Source organism: Nematolebias whitei, chromosome 12 (genome assembly GCF_014905685.2).
Source record: "Nematolebias whitei isolate Nwh7 chromosome 12, NemWhi1, whole genome shotgun sequence".
NCBI lineage: Eukaryota > Metazoa > Chordata > Actinopteri > Cyprinodontiformes > Rivulidae > Nematolebias > Nematolebias whitei.
In genome coordinates, this window is record NC_056509.1 from 14651686 (window position 1) to 14670038 (window position 18353).

At 41.6% G+C, this 18353-nt stretch overlaps 1 protein-coding gene across 1 annotated transcript in view; it reads left to right on the plus strand.

The window, feature by feature from the left end:
- rad51 (RAD51 recombinase) overlaps positions 1 to 3313 on the plus strand; it is a 40717-nt gene extending 37404 nt beyond the window's left edge. Inside the window, exons 9-10 of the mRNA XM_037685275.1 lie at positions 2993 to 3114; positions 3190 to 3313. Coding sequence (XP_037541203.1) covers positions 2993 to 3114; positions 3190 to 3313 — 246 coding nt within the window. The remainder of the gene's footprint in view (positions 1 to 2992; positions 3115 to 3189) is intronic.
- The last annotated feature ends 15040 nt before the right edge of the window (positions 3314 to 18353 follow it).

An 18353-nucleotide genomic window follows, 5' to 3' on the forward strand; every position in this document is an offset into this window, starting at 1 on the left:
GTAAGGGGAGAAGGGAGGCCATCAAAAAAAAAAAAAAAAAAAGAAATCAAGTTAAATGTCTATTTACAAAGTAATTATGCATTTTGATCTTCTGTCTGAAATGAGAAGTAGTGATGTCGGTCAAAAGTCGGAGACAGTCAAAAACAAGTTGTTAGAACGGGCTGTATTGTTTTTAAAACTCTCAGACAGTAAATAAGAAACTGGCACCTGCAGTGTTTCTCACTTCGCCAAAACATTTCTCTGTCTGTTCCTAAAACATTCCTGCTGTTTTCTTGACTTGTAATGACCCTCTGACATCACTAGAACCACTCCCTGTTGGTTGCTTCAACCAATCAGGAAGTACTAAAAGTGACCGGAAGCAGAACTCTTTAAAAGTCGACACTTCCTGGAACTATTAATGTTCTGGGAGAGTTCTAGCAGTTCTGTAGAGTTCTGGAGTCGTCTGAAGTCTTCCTGGAATCCGGTGGAGTTTTTCCACTGCTGAGTGGAACTTCGGACTCAGTTTTTCCAGTCTGATGGTCATCCATCTCTGCTGTAGTCACGGCGCCTCGCTGTGACTTCACCCAGCGAATGCCCTACAACTTCTGAGGAAGTTTGTTCTGTTGAACGGAGTATCTCACGACTTCTGCCGAGTCGCAGCCGCCCTGAGGAGACGCTGAAAGGTAGCGTGCCAGGGACCTCTTGACCGTAGCGGACCCATCGTCACGAGCTTCACGCACTAAGTGGACCGTGGGCGAGCTGCGTTTGAAAGGAGCGTGTTGTTCTGGTCCACAGACATACATCTTTCTCCATTTTCCACTCTCCCTTTAAACTCCTCCATTTTTCCCATCTTTAAACTTCTATCTTGCCAGTAATTAATCTAAATGCCTTCAGAAATGTCTGTTGTTTTTATTAAGTAAAACGTGCCAAGTTTTATTAATCAGAGCCAGATCAGTCTAATCAAGTGTACAATGTTTTGATGTTAAATTTTGATTCTGTTCAATAAATGACCACATTTATTTTGATGGGTCAAAGAAAATTAACGTCTCATGTCACTGATTAAACCATCTACGCACTGTTACTTCTGTCACATGGCTGTAATTAGCTCGAAAAAGAGAGAACTCGTTATTTAAATATAAGTGTAGTGAAGCTACAAAGCTAACCTAGCCCTTAGAACACTACACACACAACTAGAGAATTTGCATTTCCTTCGAAAATGCACGTGTGAATGCCATTTAAGGCCATCCCAGCAAAGCACCGCTCCGGCCATGCCGCGACCGCAGGAGCTTCAGCCCCTCCACCCAGTCGCCATCGCGAACACTGTCATGCCAATCCCACACACGTTCACCATGATGCGCATTTCCTGAATGTTTGACATCGCCTTCCGTCCATTTCAGTAGTAATCTAGCTCCAGGTCTTACAAGTATATGTGAAATCCGACTTTCCAGACAGGAGTTATTGTGACTTCCTGTTTTCTTGCGAACGTTTGACGAGCACTTCATATATGCTTTTCCACATGTCGCGTGGTAATCAACAGTTTCAGTTGTATAAATTACACAGGGCCAAGCTGGAAGAGTCACCCAATAATTGACAGTTCATTCTCTGAGTGGGTGGGCCTTAAATCATGTCATGAATCAACAATACCAGTGTGTCTGTAGGTGTTCACTTATGAAGCACAAAAAATTCCGTTCAGATCGGATGATGTATCACTGAGATATAACTATTAGAATAATGTAGGGGGCGCACTCGAGTTAAATGTTAAACAAAAACAATAATGTGTCTAGAATTTGTCCACAAGTGCTCACACATCATGCACAAAAAATCTGGCGCATATTAGATATGTCACTGAGATATAAGTGTTGGAATAATCTAGGGGGCGCACTTGAGTCAAAAGTTAAACAACAATACAAATGTGTCTAGAAGTGCTCACTGATCAAGCACAAAAAAATCTGGTGCAGATCGGATGATGTATGGCCAAGATATAAATGTAAGAATAATGTAGGGGGCGCTATCGAGGCTATTGGCCACTTTTCATGGATTCCTGTTCAAGGGGTGGATAATGATCGATCATACTGTTTTTGGTGCACCTCGGCTCAAATCTGTGGAATTTAGAGCCAAACGTATAGCGACGGCGTTACGTTTTACTTCGCCATGACATGCCGCCAACATGCTCCACCCAAAACTGTCAGTGTTGGAAAGCAAGTTACACCAACATGTTTGGTCACTGGACACACTATCATGGTGATTAGATCACAGGGGTCAGCTTGTGGCGTTCAACGTAAAACTTTACACTTCCTGTTGTCAGGGGGCGTGGCTTAAGTGATGTCATGATTTGACCATTCAGTCTTGCAGAGGACGGGATGTGGATCAATCACTGAAGGTTTGATGTTTCAGACAGTTTTCATGTAGGAGCTATTAGCGTTTCGTTTTTAATTTCAAAATTAACTACTGGTAAACTGCAATGTATCTGTTCCTGCTGCTAGAGGCAGCCTCCCAACATGGAGGACGTACACGAAATGCCCCTTTTGTTACGTCACATGGGAACTATGTATTGCATATTTGCTGAAATTTCCCCAAAACTCAAGTCAATCAACTTATTAATTTGAGTGAAGTCCAGGGAGAACAGATGTGTTTTCAGTCTGGACTTAAACTGATCTACTGACAGAGTTTCACAGACAGACAGAGAAGGCTGTTCCACAGTCTGGGTGCTGCCAAAGAGAGCGCTCTGTCACCTCTAGTCTTCAACCTCGCTTTAGGGACAGCCAACAAGAGCTGGTCGGCTGACCTCAGGGCTCTGGATGGAGTGTAGGGCTGCAACTCACTTAGGTAAGATGGGCCCATGGAGTTTAAACACTTCAAAACAATCAACAATAAAACAGTCTATTTTAACAGGGAGCAGAACCAGAACTGTGATGACAGACCTGCCCAGGAAGTTGGGAAGTGTTTGTTGTGATGACCTGAACAGGAAATGTTTTTAATTACGATGAATTGTTTCTGTTTGTGTCGTCTCCAGTTTGGTGTTGCAGTGGTCATAACCAACCAGGTGGTGGCGCAAGTGGATGGGGCAGCCATGTTTTCTGCAGATCCCAAGAAACCAATTGGAGGGAACATTCTGGCTCATGCCTCCACCACACGGTGGGTTCCCCTCAGAGGAACGTGACGTCTCAGTCCTAAGGCTGGTCTGAGTTTAACCGTTTGTGTCCTCTGCAGTCTGTACCTGAGGAAGGGTCGAGGAGAGACCAGGATCTGCAAGATCTACGACTCCCCCTGCCTGCCAGAGGCCGAGGCCATGTTCGCCATCAATACTGACGGGGTTGGAGATGCCAAGGACTGACGAGCCTGCTTCGCTCGCTCTGTGTGTGTGTGTGTGCATATGTGCGCGCATGCATGTGGTTTTCTGGCTTCTTTCTGGTGAAAGTCTTTGTAACAAAGCAGTATCTAAATGTAAAATATTTTCTTCTTTCAGCTCCACCGCTGCTCTTTTGTCTTTGTTTCTGTACAAACGTTTCAGTCAAAATTAAATTAGTTTTATGATTTAAAAAAAATTTTCTCCGGCACTGTGTGGTGTAAACTCATTCAACATTATATCAAGGTTCATGATCAATAATTCAATTCAGTTTATTTATATAGCACCAAGTCACAACAGAAGTCATCTCAGGGCACTGAACAGGTTCAAGGTTCTTTATTATCGAAAAAGATCCATGCTCAATAATCCAGGTATACAATCCAACAATTTTCAGTCAGGTCATCTGGACAGTTTATTTTATTTTGCTGAAACGTTTCACCTTCCATCCAGAAGGCTTCATCAGTCAAGTAAGCACACAACATCCTTTTAGTTGGCAGCTCAGAACACCACATACAGAACACCGTGGACTTTGTGGATAAGGTCAGGGATGTCATCATGGAGACTGATGAAACAATGGTCTCTTGATGTCACAACACTCTTTATGTGCATTCCTGTTAAAGATGCAGTAGAGGTGGTCAGTTTAAGATTAAAATCAGACACCACTCTGAGCACCAGGACCACTCTTTCCACAGAGCAACTGTGTCAATTCTTGAAACTCCCTGCAGTCAACCTACTTCACATGTGGGGGCCAATATTATAGGCAGAAACATGAGAGTGCTATGGGGTCTCCAGTTTCTCCTATTGTGGCCAACCTGTACATGGAGGAGGTAGAAAAGAGAGCCTTGACGTCCTTTTCAGGGACACTCCCAAGTCATTGGTTCAGGTATGTTGATGACACTTGGGTTCAAATTAAATCTCAGGAAGTCCAACATTTTACTGACCACATCAACTCTGTGGATAATATATCAAGTTCACACGAGAAGATGTAAAAAATGGCAGGCTGGCTTTCATGGACTGCGAGGTCTCAGTTTCTGATAGAGGAAATTTGCAAACAGGTGTACCGCAAACCCACCCACACAGACCAGTATTTGCAGTTTGACTCCCATCACCCTTTGGAGCACAAGTTAGGAGTCATCAGGACTCTGTACCACAGAACAGACAGCATCCCCACTAACTCAGAAGCCAGGCAGAAGGAGAAATCCCACACAAGACAGACTAGAGCAATGTGGATGTCCTAACTGGGCCTTCCTGAAAGCAGAGAAGAAACCCAAACAGGACTCAAGTCAGCCATCAGGTGAAAAGGAGGAACCCAGACCAGTGGTCATTCCATATGTTGAGGGAGTATCAGACAAACAGACGTTTATTTTCTAAACATAACGTCCCAGTGGCTTTTAAACCCCAAAATGCATTACGGCAAAGACTGGTTCATCCCCAAGATCCAGTCCCCCGGCACAAACAGAGTAATATTGTGTATGCTGTTCAGTGTCAGGAGGGCTGTGATCAGTCTTACATCGGGGAAACTAAACAGCCACTGGCCAAAAGGATGGCCCAGCACAGAAGATCAACATCATCAGGCCAGGACTCTGCAGTCTACACTCATCGCCAAGCCAGCGGTCACTCTTTCAAGGATGAAGATGTTCACATCCTTGATAGAGAGGAACAATGGTTTGAGAGAGGTGTAAAGGAGGCCATCTTTGTGAAAAGAAACTGTCCATCATTAAACAGGGGCGGATGCCTCCGTGTTCAACTGTCCACCTCTTACAATGCTGTTATTGCTAGTATCACTCAGCCCTCTGTGAACAGCAAACAGCCATCAGGGTGCTAATGATCCATCGTTAGGCTGATCGTCCTCCTTGAACATGTGAGCAGCTGGTTTTGGCTGTCAGCAGCAAACTGGTTGATCCACTTTGAGAAGGTGCTATTTATAAGACTAAGCTGCATACAGTACCTCAGACTGAAGAAGTCTTTCCGATGAAAGACAAAACGTTTCTACAATTTTTTTTGTTTTGTTTTTTGAATATCCAGTGGACCAGACTTAACTTTTTTAGATCCTGTCTTGGTTACCTAAATCTATTCTGGACAAAGATGTATCGTTCAAATTGTCCCGGAATAGGTGTAGCAATATATGTCAGATAATACAACTACAAAATTAGCACCTAAGCAACAAATTAAAGTTGAGCATGGACTTTGTTGTTTTGAACAAGTTTCACTTTTTTTTTAAATTAACCTTTATTTAATCAGGCATGACTGTTGTAGTGAACTCGGCCTCCGACCAAAACCTGCCTCTGAGGACCTTCATGGGACAGGAACTGTTATTTCATTGATTTGAATCCAGAAATACAAATTAGCTCATCCAGAGACTGTCTGTATCCTGAAGTAATCAATTGAAAGAACACTCTTATTTTATATTATCATTACTATTTTACAATATCTTGATAAATCAAAAGTGTGTTTAGTTCATACCATTTCTAAATGTTGAAGTGAACCACATTTTAAATCAACTGTGAAACAGTATTAATGATTTTTTAATCCTCATTTAAATTAGAAATCAAGTTAAATGTCTATTTACAAAGTAATTATGCATTTTGATCTTCTGTCTGAAATGAGAAGTAGTGATGTCGGTCGAAAGTCAGAAAGGAGTTATTAGAACGAAGTGGATTGTTTTTAAACCTAGCAGACGGTAAATAAGAAGCTACTGGCATCTGCTTCCTCCCACTTCGCCATAACATGTCTTCTGTCTGTACGGGACGTTTCTAAAACATTCCTGCTGTTTTCTTGACTTGTAATGACCCTCTGACATCACTAGAACCACCCCCTGTTGGTTGTTTCAACCAATCAGGAAGTCCTGAAGTGACCGGAAGTGAGAACTTTTAAGAGTCCACACTTCCTGGAACTTCTGAGTCTGTCTTCAGTCTTCAGCCTTCTTGAGTCTTTGACCAGAGTCTTCCTGGGGTCTTCTTCAGTCTTCATGGAGTCCTCCACTTCTGAGTGGAATCTCCGACTGAAGTCTTCCAGAGAGTTCCTAAGGGTAACGCCCTACAACTTCTAAGGAAGCTTATTCTGTTGAACGGAGTACCGTCACTACTTCGGATGATTCTCAGCCATCCTGACCGGAGACGCTGAAAGGTAGCGTTGAAATGGATCTCTGTACCGGAGCTGACCTATCTTCTGCAAAGGTAACGAGTCGCCAAGCACCGAGTGTACCGGGGCTGAGCTGGGGTCGAATGAAGGGTGCCATTCCTAGTCAACACACTTTCCCTCATCCATCTTTTCTCTCCATTTAAACTCCTTCATTTCCCATCTTTAAACTCTTCTATTTTGCCAGTAATTAATCTAGATGCCTTCAGAAATGTCTGTTGTTTTTATTAAGTAAAACGTGCCAAGTTTTATTAATCAGAACCAGATCAGCTAATCAAGTGTACAATGTTTCGATGTTAAATTTTGATTCTGTTCAATAAATGACCGCATTTATTCTGATGGGTCAAAGGAAATTAACGTCTCATGTCACTGATTAAACAATCCACGCATAGTTACCTCGGTCACATGGCAGTAATTTAAATCGAAAAAGAGAGAACCCGTTTATTTAAATATATTGTAGTCAAGAGCAGCTAACCTAGCCCTTAGCACGCTACACTGTCGATGAGGGAGAGGGCAGGCACCGGAAGAGAGGGCGTGCCCCAGAGACCATCTTAGCACCAACATAACTGGTTTGTTCTACCTTGGAGTAAGCTTTTGGGGGAAGAATCAGTTTTGTGTTGTGTGTTTCCTTGACTGATGAAGCCTTCTGGTTGGAATGTGAAACATTTCAGCACACAAAAAAAAAGAACTGTCCAGATGACCTGACTGAAACATGTTGAATAGCACCTAAGCAATTTGAATTCTTGACACTAAACATTGATCTGTCTGGTGGTCCATCATTATCTGTTGTTGGCTGCTATAGACCCCCCACATCTGAAAGCTTGTCTTTAATGCAACTTTTGTCTAATTTAAAATGGTGAATGGTAAATGAACCTTACTTATATAGTGTCTTTCTATCTTATTTCAAGATACTCAAAGCACTTTACACTACAATCTGTGTCCTCATTTACCCATTCATACAGCACTCTACTAGATCTCTACAAATCTAATTGAACAAATCATTCTAATGAGACTAATCAGTGCTCAATTTACATCCCAATAAAATTGTTCTGGTAGGTGATTTTAATTTAGATTGTTTCCCGTGTCTAACGAATTTAACAAATTTTGTTTCAGTTCAATTCAAAAATACTTTATTAATCCCGAAGGGAAATTATTTGTTGTTGTAACTTGTTATCCTCATTTCATTAAGAGATGTTATAGGTTGCTTTCACACCTGATAGTCCGGTAGACTCGATTCGATTGGGGACCAATATCCATAACATTTTGTTTACATTTGAGCTGGTGCGTTTGCATTCACACTGCACAGTGCAGTCGAGCCAACCTGTTCGAACCAACCTGTTCCCGCACTCGCCTGTGGTGGCGCTGCACCAAGAACTACTGAAAGAAACTATACAAAAACCTCTGAAGGCCTTCTTCTTCTGGAAATAAAAACAAAAACGGAGTGGCATCAAGTTTCAGCAGTTTTAGGAGTTATATTTTGTCATTTTTCTAAAATGGACTCGGCATGAGTGGAAGATGAGGCAGAAGATCATGGAGAATGTTGTTTTTCACACAAGGCAGCTGACGACTCCATATGAGGTAAGAGAAATGTGTGTTTGTTTGCCCTGCGCTGTACTCCTCTTCTTTTTTTCATTCAACCCTTATTTATACAGGTTTGTCCCATTGAGCCTCAGGGACTCATTTACAAGAGAGACCTGAAATACGATCAATACGTCATACGACAGACAAAGTCAGTAAGGTGAGAAATAATATTTCTTCACCTGCACCTGGGCTAACTGTTTCCTCTCTAGCTCGGCCTGTTATTTTAGACTCCTTCCAGCCAGTGTCCCTTCATGAGCTTGCTAAGCTTGTTAGCTCCATGAAGACATCCTCCTGCTCTCTGGACATTCTACCTGCAGGCTTGTTTAAGGGTGTCTTTCAGTGCATTGATCCTAGTGTACTGAACATAGTAAATGCTTCTTTAGCTTCTGGTCAAGTACCTGTTTGCCTAAAGAGTGCCGTTATCCACCCACTCTTAAAAAAGATTAATTTGGATTCCTCTTCATTTAGCAGTTACAGACCAATCTCCAAACTTCCTTTTCTGGCTAAGATTATTGAGAAGGTTGTGGTCCAGCAAACTGCTGCTCTTGATCAACACAGTATTCTGGACCATTTTCAGTCTGGGTTTTGTAAATTCCACTCAACTGAGACAGCTCTCCTTAGGGTCTCAAATGATCTATTGATGCAACGAGATGCAGGAAAATGTTCTGTGCTGCTTATGCTGGATCTGAAACAGCTTTTGACACTGTTGATCATCTGACCTTGCTGGACAGGCTGAAGAGCTGGGCTGGTATTTCAGGTTCTGCCTTAAAATGGTTGTCCTCTTACCTGTCTGATAGATCAGTCTTCTTGGCTTCCTCTACTTTCAGATCCCAGTCCTGCCCTGTTCATTTTGGTGTTCCTCAGGGCTCTGTTCTGGGGCCATTGTTGTTTTTGCTCTATCTGCTCCCTCTTGGTCCAATTCTGTCATCTTTTAAGGATATCTCATGTCACTGTTATGCTGATGACATTCAGTTGTACATCTCTTTTTTACCAAATGAGGTTTCAAAAATACAAATCTTACTCAACTGTATGGAATCAGTTAAAAGCTGGATGACAGAAAGTTTTCTTCAGCTGAACAGCGAGAAAACTGAAGTAATCATCTTTGCTCCAGAAAAAACAACTGCAGTAATAAAGCAGTACCTTGGACCTCTTGGTCATTTAGCTAAGTCTTCGGTTAGAAATCTTGGGCTAACTTTTGACTCTTGTTTTACTCTGGAAAATCATATTAATTCTCTGGTTCGTTCCTGTTTCTACCATCTGCGAAACATTGCCAAACTTAGCCATATTGTTTCCCGTCCAGAAATGGAAATGTTAATTCAAGCATTTGTTTCATCTCGCCTGGATTATTGTAATGCACTGTATACATGTTTAAACAAAACCTCCCTAGACCGGTTGCAGTCTGTGTAAAATGCTGCGGCTCGACTCCTGACTGGATCATCAAAGTATAGCCATGTAACACCACTTTTAAAACAACTGCATTGGCTCCCAGTTCAACATCGAGTGGATTTTAAGGTTTTGGTTTTAACCTGGAGAGATTTACATGGTCAAACACCAAATTACATAACAGAACATTTACATCCCTACACACCGATCAGAGCTCTGAGGTCCTGTGATCAAGGCCTGCTGACTGTCCCCCATACAAAATTGAAAACTAAAGAAGATAGAGCCTTTTCTTCCGTGGCTCCAAGACTTTGGAACTCTCTTCCTCAAACTCTCCGATCAGTGGACTCAGTGATTTCTTTGAAAGGTCAGCTTAAAACTTATCTTTTTAAATCTGCTTTTGCCTGAATTTGTTTTGTTTTTTTTGCTTTTGTTTATCTGATTCGTTGAAGTGTTTTGTGATTTTTATCTTGAGAAGCGCTATATAAATAAAGTTTTACTTACTTACTTACTTACTTACTTACTTACTTACTTATGATGAAAGATGAATCGTTTTAGAGCCAGACTCAGTTTCCAAGTCACGTTTGTGTTTTCATCTTTGATCTTTTTACAAAAAGTTATTTTAAAAACTTTCAAACATCAACTGAAGACAAAAAGTGAGCAGCTGACCTGAATCCTGATGAACTTTATAAAAACCAAATAATTCTCGTAATATCCAAAAAAGTTCAATCTGGTCCTCTGGACCTTAAAAAAAAACAAAGCAAAGCAAAAATATATAGAAACGTTTCGTCTCTCATCCGAGAGACTTCCTCAGTCTGAGGTGTTGTATTCAGCTCAGTCTCTTAAATAGCACCTTCTCAGAGTGGATTAACCAGTTTGCTGCTGACAACCAAAAACAGCTGCTCACATGGTCAAGAAGGACCATCAGCCTAACAATGGATCATTAGCACACTGATGGCTGTTTACTATTCACAGGGGGTTGAGTGATACTAGCAATAACAGCAGTGTAGGAGGGGGACAGTTGAACCCGGAGGCCTCCACCCCTGTTAAATGATGGCCGATTTCTTTTCACAAAGATGGCCTCCTTTACTCCTCTCTCAAACCATCGTTCCTCTCTGTCCAGGATGTGAACATCTTCATCCCTGAAAGAGTGACTGCTGGCCTGGAGATGAGTTTAGACCACAGAATCCTGGCCTGATGATGTTGATCTTCTGTGCTGAGCCATCCTTTTGGCCAGTGGCTGTTTAGTTTCCCCGATGTAAGACTGATCACAGCCCTCCTGACACTGAACAGCATACACAATATTACTCTGTTTGTGCCGGGGGACTGGATCTTTGGGATGAACCAGTCTTTGCCGTAATGTATTTTGGGGTTTAAAAGCCACTGGTACGTTATGTTTAGAAAATAAACGTCTCAGTTTCTCTGATACTCCCGCAACATATGGAATGACCACTGGTCTGGGTTCCTCCTTTTCACCTGATGGCTGACTGGAGTCCTGTTTGGGTTTCTTCTCTGCTTTCAGGAAGGCCCAGTTAGGACATCCACATTGCTCTAGAGTCTGTCTTGTGTAGGATTTCTCCTTCTGCCTGGCTTCTGAGTTAGTGGGGATGCTGTCTGCTCTGTGGTACAGTGTCCTGATGACTCCTAACTTGTGCTCCAAAGGGTGATGGGAGTCAATTTGCAAATACTGGTCTTTGTGGGTGGATTTGCGGTACACCTCGGTTTGCAAATGTCCTCTATCAGAGACTGAGACCTCACAGTACAAGAAAGCCAACCTGCCATTTCTTACATCTTCTCGTGTGAACTTGATTTATTTATTCACAGAGTTGATGTGGTCAGTAAAATGTTGGACTTCCTGAGATTTAATTTTAACCCAGGTGTCGTCAACATACCTGAACCAATGACTTGGTGGTGTCCCTGAAAAGGACGTCAAGGCTCTCTTTTCTACCTCCTCCATGTACAGGTTGGCAACAATAGGAGAAACTGGAGACCCCATAGCACACCCATGTTTCTGCCTATAATATTGCTCCCCATATGTGAAGTAGGTTGACTGCAGGCACAGTTTCAAGAGTTGACACAGTTGTTCTGTGGAAAGCATGGTCCTGCTGCTCAGAGTGGTGTCTGATTTTAATCTTAAACTGACTACCTCTACTGCATCATCAACAGTGTCAAGAAATGTCACAATTGATGAAATCGTCCCCCACCCACAAGAAAATTCATGATAGATTAAAAGTTTGTTCTATGATTAGAGTAAAAGTGGTGCTGAGTCAATTTGTAGAATGGAGCCCAGAGGAGCAATTTCCTATTGGTGTCTACCGCCACCTGCAGGATGAGACCGGACACGACTCCCAGGCCAGGGTGACCAACGCCTTGAACCAACTTAATGCGCTACAGAAGGCTAAGAGTGAGGATCCTTCTCCAGGATCCTGGAAGTTTCTATCTTGGTTCACAAGCGGCTCTTGGAGTCAGATTGTGATAAAGATCTTAGCCCCCCTGACTGTAATTCTTATTATTTTTTGTGTTTTGATGATTGGTATTATCCCTTGTGCTAGAATGATCGTTCGTAAAATGATTCAGGTTGAGACTAAAACCGCTAATGTCATGACCCTGATGCAGCACTCAGGTGACACCTCCGCAGTTGATCAGAGCCACCTGGAGTGGGCAGAATCAAAATATCTATAAAATCAAATCATACGTGGTGTGGTCTCCCATAAATATGGGGAGACCAAAAGAGAGAGTGTTAGATTTGATATCTTTTATATCTTTTTATATCTTTTGACAAGCCTTGACATTTCTCTGATGATGTGAAATGATGCATTTTCTACAAAGTGTGTGTGTGTGTCTGAATTCAAGGGTCTGAACTATATTTACAGGCCTGCATTAATTCTAAAGTGTTTACTATGTTTTATATATATAATCTCACAATTACTAAGGATAATCATACACTAATTACTTCATGTTATATATAATCTCACAAGTGCTAAGGATAATCATACAAGTTCACATTTGATATAATTCTGAGGGAAACAGAGACAGGTATGATGCTTGTATGTGCAGCAGGAAACGATCCTTCTTTGTTCTCCGAGTAAAGCAGCTGAGAGTAAGTGTCCTGTGTTCCAAAACAAAGCTCGTAAATTAACCCTTATCAGTAGAAGAATGAGCAAGGCCGTCTGGGGCTTTCGGAGTAACCCTGGAGATAAAATCTGCTCCTGAGTGGCTGAACATGGTGTCACTCGGACCATCAAGAGGTTTTGACACCCAATCACAAGTCTGTCCGAACCCGAAAGGGCAGAACATGAGAAACCTATAAATCTCGCTCATACACAGAGTTTGGTTGAACAAACACGAGACTGATTGACCAGGCAAGGTTCGCTCTGACTTTGTTCCTCAGACTGCATTCTGATTACATGTAATATCTGCATACTTTAACTTTGTCTCAATTAAATCTTTAATACTAAGGTGAAGTGCTCCTTAAATTCTGTGCTCGGGTCATTTGAACACCCTAAACCCTTCAGTTTTTAAGGGTTTCATAGCTTTGATTATAAAACAACATCCATGGACAAATAAAGGTTGAATGAATGAATAAGGTGTGGGGTTTTAAAGACATTTCAAATTGAATGCACCTCAGCACACTGCATCTCTTACACCTGCGGCATCTTACAGCGTCACAGTTACTGCTAAGCTAAGATATTACAGACGTAGTGCTCCTCTCAAGCATCCTCCTAACATGTATGTTTATGATCAACCACCCCCTGGTCAACAACTGCCCATACTAAGCTTGCTAAACTGGTGAGCGAGTAACAGAGAGGTGTCTCCATCTCCTCCACCTTTACGTGTTTTCTACCATTTTCAGCAGCTGCTGCCTGCACAGTTTCTGCTCTGTGTGTAGAGTTGGAAGTAACCAGGAAAACATGGAGTGGAGTTTTAGTAGCTTGCGTATTCTCCTATTAATCAAGTGGAATGGATTTGTTCACGAAGAAAGAGAAACTGCACCGCTTGAACTAATGTTTCATAGTAAAAGTGGGGGAGGGGGGTCCAAATGAAAGTTATTTTTATGTGTGTGTGTGTGTGTGGGGGGGGGGGGGGACTTGTCCCCTTCACATATAATGCCTATGACACAAATCTGTACTTTTAATATGAGGTCTGAAGTAGCTAGCCATAGAGGGGAAACAGGATGGCTAATGTGAACAGCTCATCCATAGCATGTGAAAGAGTAGATTTCTGTCACCACTGTCAGATGTCACCACCGTCAGATATTTGGTCTGATGGTGGTGACATACAGTCCGATGGTGGTGACAAAACCCCACAAAGGCTCTTCAGTGGAGACTAGAATATTATTGTTGATCACATTATAGGTCATTATATGACCTATAATGTTATTGATAAACTGACCTATAATGTTATTGATAAACTATACAGTTGAATAAGGTGTGCCTACTCTCTCTTTTAATTCATTATAATGCCACATGTTCATTTGGCTTACATCACTGAGGATGCACATAGTGCATTTACTACCTATATAACACATAGTATACAATATCCATTGCAAGCATATGCATCTCTAATGACTAAAGTCAAATGAAAATGGCATGACAACATTTAACCAAATCTAACATTAACTGTAATTCCCCCAATTTTATAATCAATACACTCAACGTTGACTTTATGTTATTTAGGAAGCTATGGTTAGGCAGCAGCTATCTGTGGAGGAGAAAAGGAGAAGAAACAGGGAATACCAAAATAAGAGGAGAGAGAAAATACAGTCAGCCAGAGTTAAAGGAGGAATACCTAAGAACAGAAAGGCAAAGATGGAAGAAGAGGATGGAGGAAGGGAAGCTGAAACGTATCAGTGACTTAAATGAAAGAGAAAAGCGAAGTCCGAGAAAGTCTTGGAAGCATAGACAACAAGTATCAAGAGAACATAAGAGAAAGGGCTCAGATCATCCAGAAACTCCCCCAGACAGTCCAGTGGATCAGGCAATCCAGAATCAGAATAAACTTTATTGGCATTGCATCGAGATACAACGCGAATATGTACGTACAGTCATCCGAACATGGGCGGAGTGCACGAAGCTGCGGCTATAAATAATTAGCGCGGCCCTCTTATTCTTCTTCAGAATAATATTTTGCTTAGATGAGAAAAGGAAAGAAAACATGAGGAGAGACGGTATAAAAAAAGATCTCTCGCACCGTGTCCTAAACAGGACACGATTTGAGGCATCAATAAAACCTACCACAGCAAAGTAACATAAACAGACGTTATACATGTACATATAGGCCTGTGAAAACATTTAATTTTTAAGGGAAAGTCATAGCATAGTCCAGAGCCCCCCTCAGCCATTGTCCAGATAAGAGGTGACATTCATCTTCAGCTCAGTTGAGGTTCTGTCACATGTCCACGACCTTGGGGAAGGGAGGGGTGAGGAAACAGTCAAAGCATCTTTGTTGTTTTCAAAACATTCCAGGAGGAGTTGAGATAAGTCCAGCATCAAGGCCACAGTTTGGGTCAGGCAGAACTCGTGAACTGTTTTTTCTGCCTTTAAAGTCTTGCTGGTACATATTCTCTGATGGAAACTCCAAAACAGCCGAATTGATCCTTTACTCAAAAAGTCGAGCTCACAGCTTCTCCAGATTATTCCCACCATTCATGAGTGCTGCCAGGAAGATCACAGTCCTGATAACAGCTGCTCCAATTCCCTGACACAGCTTCCCACATTCCGTCCGAGCACTGTCAAGCTTCAACACATCCACACGAATTTGTAGACAATCCAGATTTCACTAGCCCAAACAGCAAAAACCAGTTGTCATCATGAATCCAATTTGTTTCCATCGAGGTAAGAGGGTCCTCCTTACCCTGACTCCTGTCGAGAGAATGAGCATCCATGAGCAAGCTCGGAGTAGGCAGGCTATAGCAGGAGAAAGGGAAAGAAAGAAATCAAGAGCAAAGTACTCTAGAGAAATGAAAGCTATGAGAAATAAACTTCAAGAGGTAACAAAGATTAGAAACAAAATACAACGCTTTTTCATTTAAAAGCGTTGTATACGAGAACTAGCTAGGAGTAAAAAAAAACCCGACAAGAATCACCAAGAATAAAAACAGAGCAACTGCTGCTGAGAAGCAAACTCAAAAATCCCTCCATCAAGAAAATGTTGCTGTTCCACAACACACTTATTGTCAAGTCAAGTCAAGTCAAGTCAGATTTATTTATAGAGCACATTTAAAACAGAAACTGTTACCAAAGTGCTTAACAAAAATATCACATCATCAAATAAAAAGTAGCAAGATATATTTACAGCACATGGAATAAAAATATAAAACCAAAAACAATTAGAAACAATGAAATACTAAATCAGATCACGTTGTGTCAAAAGTCAAGGAAATAATAACAAAAAACATAAACTCAGTCAGAAACAATGAAATACTAAATCAGATCTGATGACCTTGTGTTAAAAAGGAATAATAACAAAAGCATAAACAGAATCAGCATCAATGAAAAACTAGATCTAAATCTGATCACCCTGTGTTAAATGTCAATGAGTATAGATGTGTTTTTAGGAGAGATCTAAAAGCAGAGACTGAGGTGGCCTGTCGAATGTTGATGGGCAGATTGTTCCAAAGTTTAGGGCCCATGACTGAAAACGCTCAATCTCCTCTGAGCTTCAGCCTGGTTTTTGGTACGGCCAAAAGCAGCTGGTCTGATGATCTCAAAGCCTGAGAAGGAGCATAAGGATGAAGAAGGTCAGAGAGGTATGATGGTGCAAGGCCGTTAATGCACTTGAATGTCAGCAGGAGAATTTTAAAATCAACTCTGACACGTATAGGAAGCCAGTGAAGAGAGGACAGAACCGGGGTAATGTGCTCAAACCTGCGAGTTCCTGTTAGTAGCCGAGCTGCAGCATTTTGTACGAGCTGGAGACGTGAAAGTGAAGCCTGACTAACCCCAACATAAAGCGAGTTACAGTAGTCCAGCCGGGTTGTAATAAATGCATGGACTAGTTTTTCAAGGTCGGATCTGGACAGAATGGACTTAAGCTTTGCTATTTGCCTTAGCTGAAAGAAGCTTTTTTGTAGAACAGAGTTGATCTATTTATTAAACTTAAAGTCCGAGTCTAACACTACCCCGAAATTGGTAACTGACTGCTTTAGATGAGGCTGAAGGGAGTGCAGGTTTACAGGATCAGTGACAGTGGTAGAGCTTGGGTTAAACACAATGACCTCAGTCTTCTGATCATTAAAAATCAAAAAGTTTGCAGCCATCCAAGTCTTGATGTCATCAAGACATTTTAGCAAAGGGTGGATGGAGCAGGAACTGTTTGGTTTTAAAGGCAGATAGATCTGAGAATCATCGGCGTAACAGTGAAACGAAATACCATGTTTCCTCAGGATTGACCCCAAGGGGAGCAGATATAATGAGAACAGAAGGGGTCCAAGAATGGAGCCTTGTGGGACCCCACAGGAAAGAGGGACAGAAGCAGAAAAATTATTGTCAAAGTTAACACAGAAACTCCTGTCACCCAGATACGAACGGAACCATTCTAGCGCCACCCCTGTAATCCCAACCCAGTGTTCTAGCCGTGACATAAGGATGCTGTGATCAACAGTGTCAAATGCAGCGGTAAGGTCGAGGAGTACCATGATCACAGACTGACCAGAGTCATTTGCTAGCAGAATGTCATTACAGACCCTTACTAAAGCTGTCTCGGTGCTGTGCAGTTGTTTAAATCCTGATTGAAAAATCTCAAAAATTCCATTTACATTCAAAAACTTGGTTAGTTGACTAAAAATTATTTTCTCCAAGATTTTAGAAAGAAATGGAAGTTTTGAGATTGGCCTGAAGTTTGAACAAGCTGCAGGGTCAGGTCTGGGTTTTTTAATTAATGGAGTTACCACCGCATGTTTTAAAACATCAGGGACCACACCTGTAGCCAAACTGCTGTTAATAATGGCAAGAACAGAGGGTTGATGGTAGAACCTGTTTAAAAAATGCAGCAGGGATGGGATGTGTAGTCTCATTTACCCAAGGGTGGGGTGTGCGTTTTCGATTCCTGAGCTTTAACGGGGCGACTGAGTCCAGGATCTGTACACACGCCTCCTGATGCTGAGAAAGCAACTCCTTTGTAGTAAGATCCACAGAGAATTCAGAGTCTGAAACAGAATTACCAGCAAAGATGGAAGAGAAGAGTGTGGCGGTGGAAGGGTTAAAAATCCTACAGGGCTTGGGTGTGGGTGGAGGTGCACAATTCATGAAGTGAAACAAAACAGGTCTACACACAATAAGAACTTGACTCTGTCAGGCAAGATTCTGAAAAAATATTGTCTAATTCAACATACAAGGCAATTTGGCGTAGCATATAACACACTGCATAAGAGGAGACTTACTGACCAAAAAAAGTATATAAATTGAAACAATTACTCAGAAAGTTCAGGATTTCAACCATGATGCAGCACGAATGACAACTGACAAACAGGAAACAATCACACGCAAGAAAATAAATCATCAGAGAATGATTGCGACTGACACAGTATCAGTCAGAGTCGGTCAGAGTCAGAGTTTCATTATTGTCATTCACACCTTGTGTGGTACATGTGGTGGAGCGAAATTATGTACACAGGGTCCCAGTTACATTGAACAATAAAATGTAAAAGAAAAACAGTAATAACATCTAACATATGAACTAAGAAAAACATCAACTAAATATACACCAAACACTCATAACATAAAACATTACATCAGTACAAACATGAACATGAGTCCGTGTGAGCAGAAGAGCACGCATGACCACATCAACATTGAAACAGACCAGCAGCAACATTGAAACAGATCAGCAACAACATGAAACAGATCAGCAGCAACAAGATGGGATTTTTATTCACAGTGATTATTCTGGTTAGAGATTCATGAACGTACGATGGAACCAGACGTGTTTC